Source organism: Amblyraja radiata, chromosome 25, assembly GCF_010909765.2.
Source record: "Amblyraja radiata isolate CabotCenter1 chromosome 25, sAmbRad1.1.pri, whole genome shotgun sequence".
Classification (NCBI taxonomy): Eukaryota; Metazoa; Chordata; class Chondrichthyes; order Rajiformes; family Rajidae; genus Amblyraja; species Amblyraja radiata.
In genome coordinates, this window is record NC_045980.1 from 33,814,009 (window position 1) to 33,837,535 (window position 23,527).

A 23,527-nucleotide genomic window follows, 5' to 3' on the forward strand; every position below is an offset into this window, starting at 1 on the left:
GACGGACACTGGAACCGACCAATAGCCGGGCTGTGATGGGCGGCCCCGGGAGCCTCTCCGCCAATGGGAGAGCGCGGGGGGCGTGTCCCCGCCCGCCCAGCAGGTTAGGTTGACCCCGTCGCCATGGCAACCGAGCAAATAACCCACGGCCGCGGCTCCCACCGCCGCCAAAAACCCGCTCAAACTCACACTTTAGTTCACACCTGGCCACGAACAAAGCGGTCCCACCTGCCCAGAAGCGTATGCCCCCCCCGAAAACCCCCTTCAAATGGCAAGTTATTCGAGGAAAAGGCCGACAAAAGCGTGCAGGGAGGGCTGAGGCCTAGTCCACCTGCCCACACTCACTGCCACAAGGCGGGCTAACAACAAACACGTTCATTATTTTTTAAAGCGCATATTTAGGACTCTGGAGTCAGACTGACGTCGGTTCTGTGCGCTATTGTGAAAAAAAAAACAACAACAAATTTGTAAAATCATTTGCAGCGAGGGAGGGAGAGGGGAGAGGTCGAGGGTGAAGAGGTGGCGCCATGTGCGGGGATTAAATGGGTTCATGGCGGAATCCCCGGGCCAAAGCGCGTTTGTTTTGACCAAAGTGGACGGTGTTGGCGTGGATTCGGCGTTGGGCGGGGGTCGGGCTTGTGGAGGTTCGCTGCCAAGGCCCGCACAAGGGGCAGAGAGCCGCCTTGTAGCTTAGAGTCAAGTTAGTCCCCTGGCCCACACACACACACACATACATATACACACACATACACACACACATACATACATACACACACACACATACACATACACACACACACACATATACACACACACACACACACACACACACACACATACATACACACACACATACATACACACACACACACACACAGAGTCTGTCTCTTCCCTTCCCTCCCCTCCCCAGGGCTCCTACATGTTGCTCCCCTTTCTCCTTCAGCGGGGTCTCGGCTCAGAGTTGCTCTCCCTCCTTCCCTAGCCCCTCCACAACCCCCCTCCATCTCCTGCCACAGCCAGCAATGGGTTGAGTCCACACTGACCCCACCGACCTCTGCCTAAAGTGAGGGGAAGAAGAAAAAAAAGACTCGCCAAAAGAGTGAAGGGTGAGAATTTGTTCTTTGCTTGCAAAGCAGGGATTTCTTTTTTTTAAAGTGGGTGTCTTTTTTTAATACTTGGTTTAGTGGGCTGCAGTTTCCTGTTTTTCTAGTAACTTCCTTCATCTTTATCTCTCTATCACCATCTCAGTCCATCTATCTATTGAAGGGAGACACAGAATGCTGGATGGAGTAACTCAGCGGGACAGGCAGCATCCCTGGAGAGAAGGAATGGGTGACGTTTAGGGTCGAGACCCGATTGTCTCTCTGTCCATCTTTCTCTCTTATCTCTGTCCTCACTCTGTCTGCCTTTCTGTTCTCCCTCTACCCGCCTTTGGCCTCTCTCTGCCTTTCTGTCATCTCTCTCTACCCGCCTCTGTATAATGGTTAAAGTGTGCTGGTTTGATAAAAGTAAGTGGTATGGGCATTGGTTTAACATTGGGTAGGAGTTCAGTGGTTGAGTTTTACTGCCTCTCCCCTCCAAGGCTGACTAGGGGCTGGGATACCACCCCACTTGGAGTCAGCACTGGTTTTATATATATAATATCTATATGTATGTGTTTTAGGGATCGATTATCAGCCAAGAATGTCGAAAGAGAGCGTTACCGTGACGTCCCAGTCCCAATCGCAGTCCCAATCACAGTCCCAGAGCGCCTCGTCTTCCAGTGCCACTGGATCCAGCTGCCTCTCCTCGGCAGGCAGCGCCACTGTCATTTTGGATTCAGCGCCTTCCCAGGATCTCGCTCCCATCCCCGAGGAGGAACCACCGAAGCCTTGGGGACGGCTCTGGGCCCTGGAAAGGGGCTTTTGGAATCTGGGTAAACCATTTAATTTAACAATTTCTCGTTCTGGATCTGCAATTTGCTAAGGTGATTCCTCCTATTTATAGTTTGTGCAGGAAAGAGCTGCAGATGCTGGTTTAAATCGAAGGTAGACACAAAAACACTCTTGACTCTTGACAATAAAACACTATTTTGACTCTTGAAAATGCTGGAGTAACTCAGCGGGACAGGCAGCATCTCTGGCGAGAAGGAATGGGTGACGTTTTGGGTCGAGACACTCGACCTGAAAAGTCACCCATTCCATCTCCCCTGAGATGCTGCCTGTCTCGCTGAGTTACTCCAGCATTTTGTGCCTGCTCCTAATTGTAGTTTAACTTATTGTCAAGTGTACCAAGGTCGAGCAAAAAGATTTTTTGTTGCGTGCTATCCAGTCAGCTGAAAGACTACATGATTACAATCAAGCCGTCCACAGTGTATAGATTCAGGATAAAGGGAATACTCTCTTACATTAACTAGGGAAATTTGAAGCATTTCAAACTCCTATAATATTCAGCATGTTTGAGCATGCACTCATCTGTACCTCTTCTACCAACAAATATAGCTGCACTCTGTATCTTCCCCATTGCTCTATCGTACTTGAGTTTGAATTGATCCATAATGTTTGGGACAGAGCAATGTCATGTAAATGAAAGTAGTCATGTTTAGTATTTTGTTGCATATCCTTTGCATACAATGACTGCTTGAAGTCTGCGATTCATGGACGTCACCAGTTGCTGGGTGTCTTCTCTGATGATGCTTTGCCAGGCCTGTATTGCAGCCATCTTTAGCTTCTGCTTGTTTTGGGGGCTAGTCCCCTTCAGTGTTCTCTTCAGCATATAAAAGGCATGCTCAATTGACTTGGCCACTCAAGAATTGTCCATTTTTTAGCTTTGAAAAACTCCTTTGTTGCTTTAGCAGTATGTTTGGGAGCATTGTCTTGCTGTGGAATGAACTGCCGGCCAATGAGTTTTGAGGCATTTTTTGAACTTGAGCAGATAGGATGTGTCTATACACTTCAGAATTCAACTAGTTTTTTTTAAAATTCAATCAATTAGTTTTTAAAATTCATTATGCTACTACCATCAGCAGTTGTATCATCAATGATGATAAGTGAGCCAGTACCTTTAGTAATAGCTTGTCGTAAAATTTTAGTAATTCAGGAAGGAAACGGGTGGTTCAGTCCAATTTGTCCATGCCGACCAACATGCCCCATCTACACTTTTCTCACTTGCCCAAGTTTGGCACATAGCCATCTAAACCTTTCCTATACACGTACCTGTCCAAATGTCTTTTGAATGTTGTTATAGTACCTGATTCAACTCCCCCCTCTGGCAGCTCGTACACCCCCCACCCTTGGTGGTAAAATTTGCACCTCGGGTTTCTACCACCCTGCCTGAAATAATCTGCTGCCAGCCCTGATTTTTCCCTGTCTCTTCTTGCTTCCAGTTCACCCCCTCAATCAGTCTGAAGAAAGGTCCCAACCCGAAACGTCACCTGTCCATTTTCTCCAGAGATGCTACTTCTGACCCGCTGAGTTACTCCAGCAGTTTGTGTCTATCTTTCTTATAGGCATCATGGTATGAAATGGTAGTTTTGGTTTGCAGTTATCTTTGAATGGCTGCCAGGGGTCAGAAATAGAATAGACCTGCACAATGTGCTTCGTATTGAACATGGGCGGAGGAAGAAAAACATACTATATTGATTTCAGATTAGGAAACTGGAGAAGTAATCAAACCGTACATGGTAGCAACAAGTAACTGCAGATGCTGGTTTACAAAAACAGGACTCGATGTGCTGCAGTAACTCAGCGGGTCAGACAGCATCTCTGGAGAACATGGATAGGTGACATTTCAATTCGGGACCCTTCTTCAAACTTTAGACAAGAGAGAGAGAGATACAGTGTGGAAACTGGCCATTCAGCCCAGCGACCAGCATTCACCCCGCACACTAGCACTATCCTACACACTAAGGACAATTTACAATTTGCAGAAGCCAATTAACCCTACAAACCTGCACGTCTTTGGAGTGTGGGAGGAAACCGGAGATCCCGGAGAAAACCCACGCAGGTACCGGGAATAACGTACAAACTCTGCAGAGACAGCACTCGCAGTCGGGATCGAGTGTCTATACACTGGTGCTGTAGGGCAGCAGCTTTACCACTGTGTCACTATGTCGCCCTGCACTTGAAACTTTTGTTGCATGTATGTTTCTGATTTTAAAAGATGGATTCTGAATTCCAAATGATTGATCCTTTAAATCTTTGGTTGTTTGTAGAGCTATCAGGTCAGCAAAGGCATGTAAACTTTCCACAATGTTTTTGTTTGCCTAATGCTCTCATCAAATAGAACTTGCGGTTGGATTGCCAAACTGCTAAAGAGGGAGGAAAGGGAAAAGATGTATCGAGTGCCTAGTAAGTACCTGGGATAGATAGTTGTTCAAGAAGGAACTGCAGATGCTGGAAAATCGAAGGTAGACAAAAGTGCTGGAGAAACTCAGCGGATGCAGCAGCATCTATGGAGCGAAGGAAATAGGCAACGTTTCGGCCCGAAATGTTGCCTATTTCCTTCGCTCCATAGATGCTGCTGCACCCGCTGAGTTTCTCCAGCACTTTTGTCTACCTGGGATAAATAGTTTGTTAGGAACTGAATTCATTTCCTATCTCCATAGATACGATAGTTGTGTTTAAGAAGCATTTAGATAGCGCATGGATATGGGGGCATACGGATTGTGCGCAGGCACACAAGATTAGTTTATCATGGCATCACGTTCGGCACGGGTATTGTGCGCTGTATGGCCTGTTCCTGTGCTCTTCTGTACTCTAAAGATAGACACACAATGCCCGAGTAACTCAGCGGATGAGGCAGCATCTCTGGAGAAATGGAGTAGGTGATGTTTCTGATCGAGACCCTTCATCAGACCGACGAAGTCTGAAGGGTCTCGACCCGAAACGTCACCTATTCCTTTGCTCCAGAGATGCTGCCTCACCCGCTGAGTTAAGGGCCTGTCCCGCTGTTCGAGGTAGTTCAAGAGTTCTCCCGAGTTCTCCCCTGATTCGAGCTCGTGTAATGTACGTAGCGGCTCGTACGAGTAAAAAGTAAAAAAGTTTTTCATCGCGAGTATTTTTTTACTCGCGGACATTTTTCACAGTGTTGAAAAAACGTCACGAGTTTACCGGATTTCCCGAGTACCTACCGTTACTCGTACGAGCCGCTACGTGAAATCCACGAGCTCCTGCACACCCGCTACGTACATTACACGAGCTCGAATCAGGGGAGAACTCGGGAGAACTCTTGAATTACCTCGTATAGTGGGACAGGCCCTTTACTCTGGCATTTTATCTATCTTCGGTGTAAACTAGCATCTGCAGTTTCTTCTTACACCTCTTCTGTACTATTCTATGTGGTCCCAATAGACAGCGAAAGCTTTCTCAAGTTAATGTTTATAAACCTAGTGACTTTTTTCATAAATGGACTCTTTAGATTAAAAACATTGATTTCTTTATGCCATAACCAGAGAAATCATGATTTTATGAAGCCGTTTCCGTTTTAATTTCTTGTGCACTTATTTGATGGCCATCTGCCATTAAAGGGCAGCCTAAAAATAGAAAGTCTCACAGTTACTTCCTTCTGTTTCTAACAGAGGCTGTGTGCGCGTTATGGTTTTAGTGCGATCGTGTCTTCAAGTCAATGCTCAGTGGAGATATTATCTCTTGTGTTTAGTTTAGTTTAGAGATACAGCGCGGAAAACAGGCCCTTCGGCCGACCAGCGATCCCCGCACGTTAACACTATCCTACACCCATTAGGGCCAATTTATCCATTTACCAAGCCAATTAACCTACAACCTTGTACGCCTTTGGAGTGTGGGAGGTAACTGAAGATCTCGAAGAAAACCCACGCAGGTCACGGGGAGAGCGTACAAACTCCGTATAGACAGCACCCGTAGTCAGGATCGAACCCGGGTCTCTGGTGCGGCATTTGCTGTAAGGCAGCAACTTCACCGCTGTGCCGCCTAAAGTTAGTTCTGCATCTAACCTCCTACCACCTACCCAGTTCAATCTCAACCCTACTCCAGCTGTCAAGGTTTCACTGAATTCCTGTGGATTAAATTTAGGAATTATTTTATAATCTGTCCTCTTTAATTTTAGAATCTCAGCTATTTTTTTAAATTTCCTTCCTCTTAAGATCCTTGATTTGTATCTACCTTAATCAAATCTTTAGTTTTAGTTTAGAGACACAGCATGGAAACAGATCCTTCGGCCCACTGAGTCCACACTGACCACCGATCACCCGTACACTAGATGTATGTTCAACCACTTTTGCATCCTACACACTAGGGGCGATTTGCAGGAGCCAATTAACCTGCAAACCTGCACGCCTTGAATGTGGGAGGAACCCGGAGCACCCGGAGAAACCCCACAAGGTCACAGGGAGAACGTACAAACTCCTTACAGACAGCACCCACGTAGTCTGGATCGAACCCGGGTCTGTGATGCTGTGAGGCAGCAACTCTACTGCTGCGCCACCGTGCTGCTCTGTAAAACATTACGATATTCACAACCAATTGAAGGTATTTGATCGGCTTTGGGCACTTTGGAGCACTCAGCAGTTGTATAATAATAGCATATTCTTCCCTTTTTAATAAACAGGATGAAAATGTGTTGATCATTTCTCTTTCCATTGATTCTTTCTGACTTGCTGAAGGGGTGATAATAGTATTAGACAAAAATGCTGGAGAAACTCAGCGGGTGCAGCAGCATCTATGGAGCGAAGGAAATGGGCAACGTTTCGGGCCGAAACACTTCCTCAGACCTAAAGAAGAGTTTTGGCCCAAAACGTTGCCTATTTCCTTCGCTCCATAGATGCTGCTGCACCCGCTGAGTTTCTCCAGCATTTTTGTCTACCTTCGATTTTCCAGCATCTGCAGTTCCTTCTTAAACATGTAATAATAGTATTTTCTGATGTGGTAGATACCAGTGAAAGAGATAACACATTTAAACTAAAATATCATTAGATGTATTTTAAGACATCTAACAATGTCTCTTTTTTTTCTCTTTGGTCACAGATTGCATTCATAATGAATATTGGTTTGGGAGGGATAAATCCTGCCACTATAGTTTTGATCATCCAATGTTGAAGAAGAAGGAACATTTCAAGTCCTACAGTAAGAAGCATTTCAGGATAGTCAGAGTGAGTAGTAGTCTGTGTTAAGATCATGGTGGAGACTCCAGGAACTGCAGATGCTGGAAACAAAATCTTACCCGCTAGAGTAACTCAGTCTCTGGCAGCATGTCTGGAGAGAAGGAATGGGTTACGTTTTCGGTCAAGACCCTTCTTCAGACTGGAGAAGGGTCTTGACCTGAAATGTCATCCACTCCTCTCCAGACATGCTGCCTGTCCTGCTGAGTAACTCCAGCATGTTGTGTCTATCTTTGGTTTAAGCCAGCATCTGCAGTTCCTTCATACGCATGCAGATGCTGGAATCTTGAGTTCGAACACAAAGTGCTGGAGTAACTCAACGTGTTAGGCAGCATCTCGGGAGAACGTGGATAGGTGATGTTTTGGATCGGGACCCTTCTTCAGACTGAAGAAAGGTCTTGACCCGAAACGTCACCTATCCCAAGTTCTCCACAGATGCTGGCTGACCGGTTGAGCTACTCCAGCACTTTGCGTCTCAAGATCATGATGTCCTTGGGTTTTGCCAGTTGTGCCCACGTAATCCACCATTTGTCATCAGCCACGAAAGGGGAAAATGTTAGAAAAATGGACTAGAATTTTTCAAGTGAGCACACTGCTGAAAAGAAAAGTCTGATTGTGTTCTGCCCTGTCCTGTGTAGTAGTCGTTACGTGCAATCTAGCTGCATGGGACTGACACAGTGGTGTAGCAGTAGAGTTGCTGCCTTACAGCGCCAGAGACCCAGGTTCGATCCTGACTACAGATCCTGTCTGTATGTTACCCAGGTTGCACTTTCTCCCTCTGTCTGACGTTTCATCGGGAGCTCCGGTTTTCTCCCGCATTCCAAAGACAAGCAGGCTTGCAGGTTAATTGGCTTCGGTAAATTGTCCCGAGTTTGTACGATCGAACCAGCGTAAGGATGATTGTTGGTCAATGTGGACTCGCTGGACCGAAGGGCCTGTTTCCACCCTCTACCTCTAAACTAAACTAAATACATACTAGTTATTAAGTGTGTAAGAAAGAACTGCAGATGCTGATTAGAATCGAAGGTAGACACAAAATGCTGGAGTAACTCAGCGGGTGTGGCAGCATCTCTGGAGAGAAGAAATGGGCGATGTTTCGGGTCGAGAGACCCGAAACGTTGCCCATTCCTTCTCTCCAGAGATGCTGCCTCACCCGCTGAGTTACTCCAGCATTTCGTGTCTACATAAAAATTATTAACTGGTACAGGTTTTCTCCATATCCTCATAAAATGTGTAGGAGTCGTGTATCTGAAAAAGCATGTATGGTGATGTAAAGCCAGAGGAGGGAATGGAGGGGGCAGGGGTGCGAGTCCAGGTGAGGTACAGGTCGAAGGGGGGTGGGGTGTGGGGGGGAGAAAGTGGAGGGGGAGGGGTGTTTGTTAGAGGTGACCTAATGGAAAATTCCATGCTCATACTGTTGTGTTATGGGCTACACAGGCTTACAAGAATGTTGTTCTTGAATGAATTTCAGTAGATATTTCTTTGAGATTAAGAAATTTAGAGAGGAGATGAGGAGGAATTTCTTTAGTCTTTAGAGATGAGGTTGGTGAATCTGCCACAGATCATTCATTGCCACAGACGGCTGTGGAGGCCATGTCATTGGATTGTTATAAGATGGAGACTGTGTGATTCTTGAATAGTATGGGTGTCGGGGGGGGTTATGGGAAGAAGGCAGGAGAACGGGGTTGGGAAGGAGAGATAGACCAGCCATGATTGAATGGCAGAGTAGACTTGATGGGCCGAGTGGCCTAATTCTTCTCCTATCACTTGTGAACCTGGGCAATTCTGTTTTCCTACAATGTTGAATAAGATGCACAACTCAGTTTTGTTTTAATGTTTTGCCTCAAACAGGAGCAGGGCCCTGGAAATTCATTTGTAGTCTTCATTGAAGATCACAGTTCGAATGGGACCTTCCTGAACGGGCAGATAATAGGAAAGGATCGGAGATTACCATTGTACAATAATGCAGAAATAGCAATTAATCATGAATTGCACAAAGGTAAGAATGTATTCTTGAACACTTTGGTTGATCCAGTATAGTTCAGCTCTCTGGTAGTACAGATTAATAGCCCTGTCCCACGGTACGGGTTCATTCCAAGAGCTCTCCCGAGTTTAAAAAAAAATCAAACTCGTGGTAAGCACGGAGAATGAACGTAGCGGGTACGTCGGAGCTCGGGGACGTCTCTTAGCGGCTCGTAACGCTAACGGCAGATACTCGGGGAAGACTCGTTAACGGCAGGTAAGCACGGGAAGACTCGTGAAGATTTTTCAACATGTTGAAAAATGTCCACAAGAGCCCCGAGTACCGACGAGCGGCCATTACCGTAAATCTCCGAGTTCGAATCAGGGCAAACTCGGGAGAGCTCTTGGAATGAACTCGTACCGTGGGACAGGGCTTTTAAGATCTAATTTGGAAATTTGTAAGGTGTCTATCTCTACTACTTCTTCGATAAAGATTTGAATTAGTCATGGAGTCTTGTAGCATGGAAATAGGCCCGTCGGCCCAACTAGCCCACAACGGCCAACGTGTCCCATCTATACTAGTCCCACCTACCTGCATTTGGCCCATATCCCTCTAAACCTGTCCTATCCATGTACCCGTCTAAATGTTTCATAAATGTTGCAATGGTACCTGCCTCGACTACCTCCTCTAGCAGCTCATTCCATACACCCTCTGCCTGGAAAAGTTACCCCTGACTCTTATTAAATCTCCCCCCCCCCCACCTTAAACCTGTGTCCTCTGGTTCTCAATTCCCCTACAGTGTGAGTCTACCTGATCGATTCCTCATGATTTTATACCCCTCTATAAGATCACCCCTCATCCTCCAGCGCTATGATGAATAGAGTCCTAGCTTGCTCACCCTCTCCCCTTATCTCAGGCCTTCCAGTCCTGGCAACATCCTTGTAAATGTTTAATGTTGTTTTTACTTATTAATATGTATTTAAACTCTGGTTTTATCATCTTGCTTTTGAACTAGTGTGAGGCTTGCCAGTCTTCAGGCTAGCTGAGTGAATCCAGCTGAATAGACAACTAAATGCTTATGTTAACTAGTGAATGAACAATGTGGGTTAACTTATTCTGCACTTTCTGAATTTTCAGTTGTGTGGGTGTTTTGTAACATTCGAAGCATGTAACCTATGTACCTAATTGACTCAAACAGCAAGAAACTGCAATTGAATGCATCAAATTTAAGACAGTTTGTCTATTTAGATGAAGTTAGATGGGGCTAAGAGGGAAACATAGATCAGTCATGATTGAATGGCGCAGTCGATGGGCTGAATGGCCTAATTCTGCTCCTATCACATGAACTCTAACTTCAAGTAGCCCTTTCCCCTCGAAGGTAGACACAAAATGCTGGAGTAACTCAGCGGGTGAGGCAGCATCTCTGGAGAGAAGGAATGGGCGACGTTTTGGGTTGAGACCCTTCTTCAGACTGAAGAAGGGTCTCGACCTGAAACGTCGCCCATTCCGATCACCCTGTGCGGTAGCGCTATCCTATACGCTGGGACAGATTACGGAAGCTAATTAACCTACAAACCTGCTCGTCTTTGGAGTGTGGGAAGAAACCGGAGCACCCGGAGAAAGCCCACGTGGTCACGGGGAGAACATACAGACAGCACCCATAGTCAGGATCGAACCAGGGTCTGTTGCGCTGTGAGGCAGTAACTCTACCGCTGCATCACTGTATTGATAGTATTGTGCCCTCCCCAAACTAATCATATACATTGTGTAGAAAGGAATTCCAGATGTTGGTTTATACCCTTCATCAGTCTGAAGAAGGGTCCCGACCCGAAACGTCACCTATCCTTTTTCTCCAGAGATGCTGCTTGACCCACTGGGTCTGAAGAAGCGTCCGGGCCGACCCGAAACGTCACCCATCCTTTTTCTCCAGAGATGCCGCCTGGCCCGCTGAGTTACTCCAGCACTCTGTGTCTATCTTTGTTAACCATAAACATTGCTGTTGGTCTACCGTGCAAAAGTTGAGCAATATTACTGTCGTTCTAGCTTTATAGATGATGCAACTGACATCTCTGGGGATGCTGCCTGTCCCGCTGAGTTACTCCAGCATTTTGTGTCTTATCTTGGGTTTAAAGCAGCATCTGCAGTTCCTCCCTCCACATGTGACTGAGATTGTTCACCTACCTTGCTGTTTTCCAGTTTTTGTTTTCTCTGATCTCATGACGGATGACCAGCTGAACTTACCGAAAGCGTTTCGAGAGAAATACATCATCTCAAAAGCTCTTGGCTCGTAAGTACAAACTGCAATTAGCTTCTAAGGTAGGTGACGTTTTGGACCAAGACCCTTCTTCAGACTGGAAACGTCACCTCTTCGTGTTCTCCAGAAACGCTGCCTGACCTGCCGAGTTACTCCAGCACTTTGTGTCCGTTCTTGCTCCAGTTTAGTTATCCGTGTGTGAAAGTGCAGCATTTCCCAATTGTAAACCTCCATTTCAGTGTAGTTCAGAGACACAGCGCGTAAACAGGCCCTTGGGCCCACCGAGTCCGCACCGACCCGTGACTCCCCACACACTAACACTACCCTACACACACGAGGGGCAATTTTACATTTATACCAAGCCAATTAACCTACAAACCTGTACGCCTTTGGAGTGTGGGAGGAAATGGAAGATCTGGGAGAAAACCCACGCAGGTCATAGGGAGAATGTACAAACTCTATGCGGACAAGCACCCGCAGTCGAGATCAAACAAGGGTCCCTGGCGCTGTGTGGCAGTAGCTCTACCACTGCTGCCGATTTTTAAAATGCCCAAATCAGAATTTGTCCAAGTGAATTACTGTACTGTAATTACTGTATCCTGTATAAAATCAGGAGAGGAATAGATCGGGTAGGTGCACAGAGTCTCTTGCCCAGAGTAAGCGAATCGAGGACCAGAGGACATGGGTATAAGGTGAAGGGGAAAAGATTTAATAGGAATCTGAGGGGTAACTTTTTCATACAAAGGGCGGTGGGTGTATGGAACGAGCTGCTAGAGGAGGTAGTTGAGGCTGGGACTATTCCAGCGTTTAAGAAATAGTTAGACAGGTACGTGGATAGGACAGGTTTGGAGGGATGTGGACCAAATGCAGGCAGGTGGGACTAGTGTAGCTGGGAGGTGTTGGCCGGTGTGGGCGAGATGGGCCGAAGGGCCTGTTTCCACGCTGTATAATTCTACGACGACAGATATTTCCTTCACAGTCTGTGTAAATCAATTCCCTTGCGTATGTTCTACCCGAGTGTGATTGGTATTTTTATCTTGTTGGTTAATTTCTAACACATTTGTTACTCTGCAGCGGTGTGTGCGGGGAAGTTAAACTGGCGTTTGAAAAGGCAAACTGCAAGAAGGTGGCCGTGAAGATCGTGTATAAACCAAAATTTGCGAAGCTTGTCACTGAGCGAGTAAGTGCAATCGGTCACGTCCCGAAGGACGAGGGGGGGGGGGGTCTCACTAAAACTTACTGATTAGTGAAAAGGCCTGGATCGAGTGGATGTGGAGAGGATGTTTCCATTAGTGGGAGAGTCTGGGACCAGAGAGCACACACAGCCTCAGAAGAGAAGGACACTACCACTACTTTAGACTAGAGATGAGGAGGAATGTCTTTAGCCCGTGGGTGGTGAATACGTGGAATCTATTGCCGCAGATGGCTGTGGAGGCTGCCATTGGATATTTTTAAAGCGGATATTGGCAGGTTCTTGATTTTAGTGAGGGCTTTACTTTGAAGAAGCACGAGGCTTGCAGATGCTGAAGCCTGGAACTAATAAAATCGGCAGGTCAGGCAGCATCTGTGTGGAAGGGGGGAAAAAATCTATATTTAGGGGAGAGATCCATCATTGTGAGTGTGCAGAGCCAAAACGTTGACTATCTATTTCCCCTCCCCCCACGGATGCGGGGATTCCCAAGAGGGTGCGGACACTGTGGGCCGAAGGGCCTGTTTCCGCACTGTATCTCTAAACTAACCTAAACCAAGGTGCTACCTGACCCACTGATGTTTTCCAGCAGTTCTCTCTTTATTTTTTGCTCCCTGCCATTGAATCTGGTTTGTGCTCGGCATCTCGCCTCAAGTTCGCAGCTGCCCAGCTACACAAATCCTATTAAACCGCACGCCGACCAGATTTATCCGCCATGAGCTGTTTTTATTGCAGCTTCTTAATCTTGTTTCCTGCAGGATCCATCTTCCAAATGCAGTGCTTCAAATGTTGCCACGGAAATTGAAATTCTAAAGAAATTGGACCATGTAAGTTTTAAAGCCAGCCCATTTTTGTTGTTGTAAGGTCATAAGGAGTAGGAGTAGATGTAGGCCACTTAATCATGCCTGAGCTATCCCCCTCCTAACCCCATTCTACTGACTTCTCTCCGTAACCCCTGACACTTGTACTAATACCGCCGCTGAAAGATGCTGCTGGCTGGCTAATGATTTTTCTTGTTCTTATTGAAGCCTTGCATCATCAGGATTGAGGAGGTGTTTGATTTTGACGACTCTTTCTACATTGTGTTGGATTTGTAAGTGCTTTTATTTCACTTCTTTGCCGAGGGAATGAATGAATGGATAAGTTTATTGGCCAAGTACGTACACATACAAGGAATTTGCCTTGGTGCTCCGCTCGCAAGTAACAATACGGCACGCAGTAATAATTAAGAATAAAACATTAAGAATAAAACATTTATCGTTTAAATATGTGAATGAAATAAAATACCAGAGCAAAAGGAGGCTACAGACTTTTGGTTAGCTGTTTTTATGTCCGGCTGTGGCGGCTTTGACGGTCCGAGAATGACATGATATGAATGAATGATATTTTATTATCACAATAGACAATAGGTGCAGGAGTAGGCCATTCGGCCCTTCGAGCCAGCACAGCCATTCAATGTGATCATGGCTGATCATCCACAATCAGTACCCCGTTCCTGCCTTCTCCCCATATCCCCTGACTCCGCTATTTTTAAGAGCCCTATCTAGCTCTCTCTTGAAAGCATCCAGAGAACCTGCCTCCACCGCCCTCTGAGGCAGAGAACTCCACAGACTCGCCACTCTCTGTGAGAAAAAGTGTTTCCTCGTCTCCCTTCTAAATGGCTTACCCCTTATTCTTAAACTGTGGCACCTGGTTCTGGACTCCGCCAACATCGGGAACATGTTTCCTGCCTCTAGCGTGTCCAAACCCTTTACAATCACATGTGACATGTCACAGTAGGGTTATTTGTTGTACACACCCGAGGTGTGCAAAGAGTCACCGCTCTGACACACCCGAGGTTGGGATCGAACCCGGGTCTCTGGCGCGGTAAGGTAGCCACTCTTGTTGCCCGACTGCTCCTTTGTTTGAGTTATTTTGGTCAGCCACTTCTGGATTTGAAATGCACATGGTTAAAAATAAATGTATTCCCATTTACAGCTCAGTTGAGTTTGACAACAGTATGTCATAACAACAGTAGTTAAATCGCAAAACCATCATTATATTTTCAACTGCTTTTGCATTCCAAGCACTGTTACTGCAGTGAGGTGATTACATTGTGAGTAGTGGGTTATCAAGTCCTGTCAAAAACAAGGGAGCACGATTTGAGTTAGGGAGCCACGTTGGCGCAGTAGTAGAGTTACTGCCTCACAGCGCCAGCGACCCGGGTTCGATCCTGACCTCGATGCTTGTCTGTATGGAGTTTGCACGTTCTCCCCGTGACCTGCGTGGGTTTACTCCGAGATCTTCGGTTTCCTCCCACACTCCAAAGACGTCCAGGTTTGCAGGTTAATTGGCTTGGTGTAAAAATGTAAAATTGTCCCTTGTGTGTGTCGGGTAGTGTTAATGTGCGGGGTGATCGCTGGTCGGCGCGGACTCGATGGGCCAAAGGGCCTGTTTCCGCGGTGCATCACTTAACTAAACTGGGGGAGTCCAGAACCAGGGGCCACAGCTTAAGAATAAGGGGTAAGCCATTTAGAACGGAGACGAGGGAACACTTTTTCACACAGAGTTGTGAGTCTGTGGAATTCTCTGCCTCAGAGGGTGGTGGAGGCCGGTTCTCTGGATACTTTCAAGAGAGAGCTTGATGGCTCTTAAAGATAGAAGGCAGGAACGGGGTACTGATTGGGGATGATCAGCCATGGTCACATTGAATGGTGGTGCTGGCTCGAAGGGCCGAATGGCCTACTCCTGCACCTATTGTCTAAACTAAACTAAACAAGATGCGGAAGAAGGGTCTCGACACGTCACCCATTCTTTCCCTCCAGAGATGCTGCCTGTCCCGCTGAGTTACTCCAGCTTTTTATGTCTGCCTTCGATTTTAAACCAGCATTGGCAGTTCTTTCCTAAGCAAGATGCTTTCTTCTTTAAGGATGGAAGGTGGGGAGCTTTTTGATCGAGTGGCTTGCTCAAAAGGACTGAAAGAACAAACGGCCAAGCTGCTGTTCTATCAGATGCTTCTCGCAGTCCAGGTATGCAACAATAATTTCTATTTTAATTGCTTTTTAACCACACTAGTTGCTGAGTTTGGATGCAGTTTTTTTTTTTTTTTTTTGTTTTGTTGAAAGCTGGCCATGTTTTCCTCCATCCACTCCCATTGCATTAGAAGATATGAACGGGGTGATCAAGTTTAGTTTAGTTTAGAGATACAGCACGCAAATAGGCCCTATTCGTCTTTTCTACACCATGGATTTCCCCTTAGTTGCTTCTGTTCCAAAGAAAAGAGAACTACAATCGAGGTTAACCTTGCATCCAAGTAAACTCCCTCTACCGTGTAAAGGCACAGCACAGGAGCAGGCCCTTCGGCCCACCATATCCTTGCCGAAGATGATGCCAACTTCCTCAATCAGCTTTTCCTAATACGCTCCAGTGCAGTCATATTTAGTTTTTGTTCAGTTTAGAGATACAGCAGGGAAACGAGCCCTTTGGCCCACCTGGTCCACGCCAACCAGCCATCCCCGTACACTAACACTATCCTACACACGTGAGGGACAATTTGCGATTCTTACCAAAGCCAATTAACTGACAAACCTGCACGTCTTTGGAATGTCGGAGGAAACCGGAGCACCTGGAGAAAACCCACGTGGTCATGGTTTATAATTCTACAAGGGCTCGTCCTTCTTTCAAGTGCAAAGCAAAGATATGGGGTGAAGGGAATAAGAGTGCTGTGGAGGAGGGATTGAGTGATTTTTTTTAATTTATTTTTTATAAAGCAAATTGGGGTGGTGGAAAGTATTTTCATTTGTGGATGTCTCTTCTTGCAGTATCTTCATGACAACAATATCACGCACCGAGATCTCAAACCTGAAAACGTGTTGCTCCAAAGCAACGAGGAGAACTGCCTTCTTAAGGTAAGGATTGGGATGTATTTTATCAACTGCTGGTTCAACCAAGGTTATGAATATTAAGAGATCATCTTATTTTAAGAGGTTGCATTGAAGTTTGTGGAAGGTGGCGCGGATAGGCTCAGTGGAGCAGCGGCAGAGTTGCTGCCTCACAGCGCCAGAGACCTGGGTTCGATCCTGACAACGGGCGCTGTCTGCACAGAGTTTGTACGTGGTTAACGTGACCTGCGTGGGTTTTCTCCGGTTGGTCCAGTTTCCTCCATACACACGCGTTTGTAGGTTAATTTGGCCGCGGTAAAGATTGTAAATTGTCCCATGTGTGTATGTAGGATGGCGCTAGTGTACGGGTTAATCGCTGGTCGGCATGGACACGGTGGGCCGAAGGGCCTGTTCCTGCGCTGTATCTCTAAACTAAACGAAACAAATGTTTGGGAGACTTTTACTCTTGTTGCTACATTGAGTTTAATTTTTAGAATGACATTTTTTCTCTCTCTCTCCCTTTTTAAGATTACAGACTTTGGTCTGTCGAAGATTGTAGGAGAAGCCTCACTGATGAAGACTTTGTGCGGGACGCCCACCTATCTAGCTCCAGAGGTGTTGTTGGGGGCTGGAGCAGGGTCCTATTCTAAAGCAGTGGACTGCTGGAGCCTTGGTGTAATACTCTTCATTTGGTACGCTACTTAACGTTCATAACTATCTGCATGGAAGGTCGCTTAACTTTTATAACGATTTATCAGCATAAAATGGGGCGGCTCGGTGGCGCAGCAGTAGAACCGCTGCCTTGCAGCGCCAGGGGACCCGGGTTCGATCCTGACTGCGAGTGCCGTCTGTACGTTCTCCCCGTGACCAGTATGGATTTTCCCCGGGAGTTTCAATTTCCTCCCACACTCCAAAGACGTACAGGTTTGTAGGTTAATTGGCTTGGTCAAATTGTCCCTAGTGTGTGTAGGATAGTGTTACTTGTGGGCGGAGCACCAAGGCAAATTCCTTGTATGTGAATACTTGGCCAATAAACTTACTTACTTATGCGAGCATGGGTTCGGTAGGTCGAAGGGCCTGTTTCCACGCTGGATCTCTAATCTAAACTAAAACGACTTTCAGGATATAATTGGCATTGTGAAGTAATATATAACTCTTCACATTCATCATATTGGAGCAATCTACCACCACCTTCTTCCCAAATGGATCGTGGAATTTGGTGGATAATTGAGAGTCCATAAAATTTTAGATTGGATTGTTAAAAATTAGTATCTTTTAACTACAGTGCCAATCTATTCATCCTGTGTCAGCAGTTTCTTTTTTGTTCAAAATCATTATCAGGACCTGACTCTATTACATGGTATTTTATTAACCCATAGAACATTTTCTGTTGCGTGTTATTTATATTGAACCTTTGAGAAAATCTCAGCCAAGTAGGTACAGTATGTTTTAAAATATTTGATGCTTAATTTTTAATTCAATTTTCCTTGACAATATCTTGCTCTGCATCCAAGCACGATGAAAGATTGTGTTCTGAATTGTCAAGCAATTTACAACTTTTTAGATTGAAAATGTAATTTAACAAAAGAGACACTTTTTGACAAGTACTTGGTTAGGTTTGCAGGGATATGTGCCGAATGCAGGTGGGACCAGTGTAGATGGGGCATGTTGGTCGGTGTGGGCATGAGGACCTTTTCCCATGCTGTGTGACTGTAGTATTTAGACCGAGCTGGACACAAAATGCTGGAGTAACTCGGCAGGAGAGGCAGCATCTCTGGAGAGAAGGATTGGGTGACGTTTCATGTCGTGACCCTTCTTCAGTCTAAACTTCTTCTTGCGTTTGAGGCAGCAGCAGTTATGTAACGGCCTCCAGGCGCTGTAGCCAGTTCAATGTGCTGTTGTCGAGGGCCGTGAGGTCTACCCCTCCACCGGGGGGGGGGGGGGGGCGGAGGACAGCGCAGTCGAAAATGCCGTGCTGCTGCTGTGCTGTTTGCTGGTCTGCTCCACACACACATGCAGGCTGCTGATGAACGCTGCAGCCCCCAGCAATCCTCTGAGTGAGGGCTATATGTATGTATTTATGTATGTACTTAAACTATGAACCACTGTTGTATAACGTTAGTACCTCCACCAACGTTAGTACCTCCACCAACCTCCACCAACTTTGGTCAACGTTGTTTTTAAATGTGCTATAGAAATAAAAGTGACTTGACTTGACTTGCAGCACTTTTTAAGAATTAGGAAAGTTGATATCTCGGTAAAAGCCAAACTCTATGACTTTTTTTTTCTTTTTTCCCCCTCTAGCTTGGCTGGGTATCCACCTTTCAGTGACCAAAACAAGGAAATGGCACTGAGGGATCAAATCATTAAAGGCCACTACAGATTCATCCGTGACTACTGGGTGAATGTCTCTGAAACGGGTAAGGGCAAATTTTCCAAAGTCTTTCTTTTTAAATCCTTTACGGCAAATGAGTGCTCCTGAAGAGCTAGCAGTTTTGAAAGGCAACGTTGAACCACTATCTTAAAAAGTAGTTGGTGTTTTGCCTAATAGATGTGGCAAATTCAACAAATTGGGTATGATTTAAGTTTTTAATCTGGGACGACAGATGGCACAATGGGCTAAGTGTTCGGCTGGCAACCGGAAGGTAGCTGGTTCGAATCCCGCTTGGAGTGCATACTGTCGTTGTGTCCTTGGGCAAGACACTTCACCCACCTTTGCCTGTGTGTGTCCTTGGGCAAGACACTTCACCCATCTTTGCCTGTGTGTGTGAATGTAATTATGTGAAGCACTTTGGGGTCAATGCAAGTTGACTAAAAATGTGCTATATAAATAAAGAAATTTAATTTTAATTTAATTTTATTTCAGTCCTTCAGGCGTTGCCTTTTCCCTGTGAGAATTTAGTCTTCTGGTAGTTTGTAGTTTTAAAAATACAGCGTGGGAACGGGCCCTTCGAGTCCATGCCGGCCAGCGATCACCCATACACTTAATTCCATGTTATCCCACTTTTGCATCCTCAACACATGGGCCAATTTACATCACCTATCCACGTTCTCCATTGATACTGCCTGACCTGTTGAGTTACTCCAGCACATTGTGTCTTTTTTTGGTGAACTACCATCGACTGTTCCTTATGGCCACGTGATTTGAACCATGCTGTCTTAAAGCCATGTTTGAGAAGGAACTGCAGATGCTGGAAAATCGAAGGTAGACAAAAGTGCTGGAGAAACTCAGCGGGTGCGGCAGCATCTATGGAGCGAAAGAAATAGGCAACTCTTCTTCAGACTCAGTTTCAGGTCGAGACCCTTCTTCAGACTCAGTTTCAGGTCGAGACCCTTTGGTCTCGACCCGAAACGGAGTCTGAAGAAGGGTCTCGACCCGAAACGTTGCCTATTTCCTTCGCTCCATAGATGCTGCCGCACCCGCTGAGTTTCTCCAACATTTTTGTCTATTTCCTGTCTTAAAGCCAGTTGTATTTCTTCCGTTTGCTCCCACCAAAGCCTAGCTGAATGTCCCTTCTTTTATTTCAGCCAAGGACTTGGTGAAGAAGTTACTTATTGTGGACCCAGTGAAAAGGCTCTCGACAGAAGATGCACTTAATCACCCGTGGATGCAGGTAGAAGCTGCCTCGTTCACGGTGGGAGGAGGGGGGGGGGGGGGGGGGGGGGTCACACTGCGGCTCAGCGGGTGGTGCTGCTGCCTCAACCTCAAAGACCATTTTAGATAATTTGTAGCCTTCAGAGATACGGCGTGGAAACAGGCCCTTCAGGCCCTCCGAGCCTGCGCCAACCAGCGATCACCCCATACACTAGCATTATCCTATACACCAGGGACAATTTACAGAATTAACCTGCACGTCTTTGGAGTGTGGGAGGAAACCGGAGCACCTAGAGAAAACCCATGGGGGTGGGGGGGGGGGGAATGAACGTAGAAACTCCACACAGACAGCACCCGAGGTCAGGATCGAACCCAGGTCGCTGGCGCTGTGAGGCAGCAACTGTACCGACGCCCTACTGTGCCGCCCTGTGTCTACTGTATGAATTTTGTGAGTGGGCTTTGGAAACTTGTGGCAAATGCTTTCCAATAATGTTTCAATCCAGGATGAAGACATGAAGAGAAAAGTGAAGCAGTTGATGTATCCACAAAGTGAATTGATGTTGCCACCTGGCGCAGGTGAACAGGTAGGAAATGCTTTCATTTGCACCAACAATTCCCTTCACAAATCGACGTTTTGGGTCGAGACCCTTCTTCAGACTGAGAGTCGGGAGGGGGGAGATACAGAGATAAGGGAGTCCAGAACCAGGGGCCACAGTTTAAGAATAAGGGGTAAGCCATTTAGACGGAGACGAGGAAACTCACAGAGAGTGGTGAGTCTGGAATTCTCTGCCTCAGAGGGTGGTGGAGGCAGGTTCTCTGGATGCTTTCAAGAGAGAGCTGGATAGGGCTCTTAAAGATAGTGGAGTCAGGGGATATGGGGAGAAGGCAGGAATGGGGTACTGATTGGGGGTGATCAGCCATGATCACATTGAATGGCGGTGCTGGCTCGAAGGGCCGAATGGCCTCCTCCTGCACCTATTGTCTATTGTGAGAACGAGAGATCAAAGGGGGTGGAGATCAAGGAAAATATAGAATAGATCACTGTTCGCGACGGGAAGGTGACAACAAAGCAAACAGAAATAAAATGTAATCGAACAGTCAGACCTGTCGGAGAACTGGGAAGAGGGAGGGATGTGGGGAGAGAGAGCGGGGGTTACAAGTTAGAGAAGTCGGTGTTCGTATCGCTGGGCTGTAAGCAGCCCAAGTGAAATACGAGGTGCTGTTCCTCCAATTTGCGCTGGGCCTCACTCTGACAGTGGAGGAGGTCCAGGACAGGAGGGGCTTGATTAACCAAGGATCTTTTTTTTATTTTTCAGCCGTCAACCAGCAGAAAGAGATCACATGAAGAAGACTGGCCCTCAACTGCTAAACGGCCCACCTACCCTGCTCCGAACAACAAGGTGGCCCGCGAGTAGGTAAACGACAGTGGGTGCAGCATACCGTTTACCTAGCGCTGGTGTATGGGACCAAGCAACTGATTCTGCACGACCGACTCTGGGGACGTCTCAAGTCCATTTAAGTGAACTTTTTTTTCTTTTTCTTTTTTGCTTTGGAAAATATTGGTTTATTGCATCAAGTATAATAGAAATCTATACACATAACAGTCATGTTTGAGATTAAAGTATCTCCAGCTGGTTTCATCACCATGCTCTCTGGACCCTGTAATGGAAGATGATAAATTACAGGCCTAACCGAGAAGAATGTTTTATGTGCTAAAAAAAAAATTTAAAAAAAATTGTCGGGTGGGATCAAATTTGGTGCAATGACCACATTCTAAAAAAAAAGTGCTACCCTTACACTGATGAAAAGTTGTGATTCTGAATAGGTGGTGGGGGGGGGGAGAGAGAATCTGTGAGATTTAAACATAATGCTCACTTTCACACCACTGCTCACAGGTAGAGGTGAGAAAGCCAATGAGATTTTGTGACGTTAGGGTAAAGTGACCACTTTAATCACTGCTGCTGGTAATAGTTGACGTTTGAGCTGTCATTTGACCGCGTGGGCTGGATCCCGCGATGTTCAAACAATGCCTTTGGCCCGACGTGGTGAAGGCTGAGGCACTTTATAATAGGGCGAGAGCTGGAGGCTTCCTTCAGCTTTTCTTTGTCCGACTGAACTGCCATTTTAACTCTATTGCCATTTTTGTAAGCGAGAGGTTGCCCATGTAATGAGAGTTTTTTTTTTTCTTCTGCTGGCACCCCAGTGTTTTGGAAAAGGCGCCCCCACCATTTATTGTTCCGAGCTGTATAAAACATGAGGGGTCCCAATGTGAAATCCCTCGGTCCATGTTCAACAGTTCAGGAAGGTTGGCAGCAGAAGGATGGGCGCCAAGGGCTGGAGTAACTGAGCAGGCCGGGAGTACAAGGATAGGTGATGTTTCGGGTCGGGACCCTTCTTCATGCTTTGTTTCTACACATCAACCCCCCCCCCCCCCCACCCCCACCCCACCCCCCCCCCTCCCCTGTGTTGACCTATTATCTGCTACACTTCTCCTTTCCACCTTCCTTATTCTCTTCCCATCTCCCCCCTTCCTTTCAATCAGTCTGAACGAAGGTCCCACGACCTGAAATGTCACCTGTCCACGTTCCCCAGAGATGCTGCCTGTCCGACTGGGTTACTCCAGCCCTCTTGTGTATTAGCCATCACCTGCGGCTCCACACAACTCTTGCCTTGGGCCACCGAATGCTTAAGGATTAACTTCTGCCGGAGTGTGTAAGTGCAGCTTTGGCCATGCTCGAAGCATCCTGCTCTCTTCTCCACCGGCCTGGCACGTGCTGTGCTGCTGCGGATGCGAGCCTACAGTGCTTGCTGAAGTATCGATAGATCGGCAGGGGAAGGCAAAAGTGGGTATGGAGAGAGAAATTATGAATCCATTTGTTTGGAAATTTCAATGCAATATTTGCAAATTACATTCGACGTTGTAGATTCTATTGCTTGTGCCAAAATGACGCTGCTGGAGGCATTTTGTTTGACTTATTTGCTTTTATGTCGGAGGCATATCCCGGTGTTTAATCATGCAAATGTCTGTCACTTTAAGCTGTGGACCATTCTGAGGCCACGTGTTCACGAAAGCCATTCGCTTCCTTCGATACTTCTGTTAATAATCATTTTAACCCTGTGGCAACGTGTGTTGTATCAAGCGCGCGTGTGCCAAACGAGATAAACTTGTGCAATCATTGTAGGCGCTGCGACAGATTGATTGAATGTGTGGCACAGTGGTAGAGTTGCTGCTTTACAGCGCCAGAGTCCCGGGTGCTGTCTGTACGGAGTTTGTACGTTCTCCCCCCGTGACCTGCGTGGGTTATCTCCGGTTTCCTCCCACACTCCAAAAGACGTACACGTTGGTAGGTTAACTGGGTTGGTATAAATGTGAATTGTCCCTGGTGCGTGCAGGATAGTGTTAATGTGCAGGGGATCCCTGGCCAGCACGGACTCAGTGGGCCGAAGGGTCTGCTTCTCGGAAAAAAGCAAAACTCCCCTTGCACTAGGACCTTCCAAATGGAATAGCAGATCTCCTCAAAGCTTTTGATTCTCATACCTTTTTTGTATCCA

The 23,527-nt window shown here is 46.5% G+C and overlaps 1 protein-coding gene across 2 annotated transcripts; it reads left to right on the forward strand.

The window, feature by feature from the left end:
- Positions 1 to 112: 112 nt before the first annotated feature.
- Positions 113 to 21,695, forward strand: chek2 (checkpoint kinase 2). 2 transcript variants are annotated; one of them, XM_033043814.1, is made up of 15 exons: positions 113 to 1,106; positions 1,664 to 1,915; positions 6,981 to 7,105; positions 8,966 to 9,113; positions 11,274 to 11,364; positions 12,406 to 12,511; positions 13,279 to 13,347; positions 13,549 to 13,613; positions 15,429 to 15,528; positions 16,321 to 16,407; positions 16,909 to 17,072; positions 18,685 to 18,800; positions 19,909 to 19,994; positions 20,479 to 20,559; positions 21,292 to 21,695. In XM_033043814.1, exons 2-15 carry the CDS (start codon positions 1,684 to 1,686, stop codon positions 21,388 to 21,390), a joined length of 1,569 nt encoding a protein of 522 aa, XP_032899705.1. In that variant the 5' UTR covers positions 113 to 1,106; positions 1,664 to 1,683; the 3' UTR covers positions 21,391 to 21,695. The 2 variants fall into 2 exon arrangements, with proteins under 2 accessions (XP_032899705.1, XP_032899706.1); XM_033043815.1 differs by lacking the exons at positions 113 to 1,106; positions 6,981 to 7,105 and having other exon boundaries at positions 1,837 to 1,915.
- Positions 21,696 to 23,527: the final 1,832 nt, after the last annotated feature.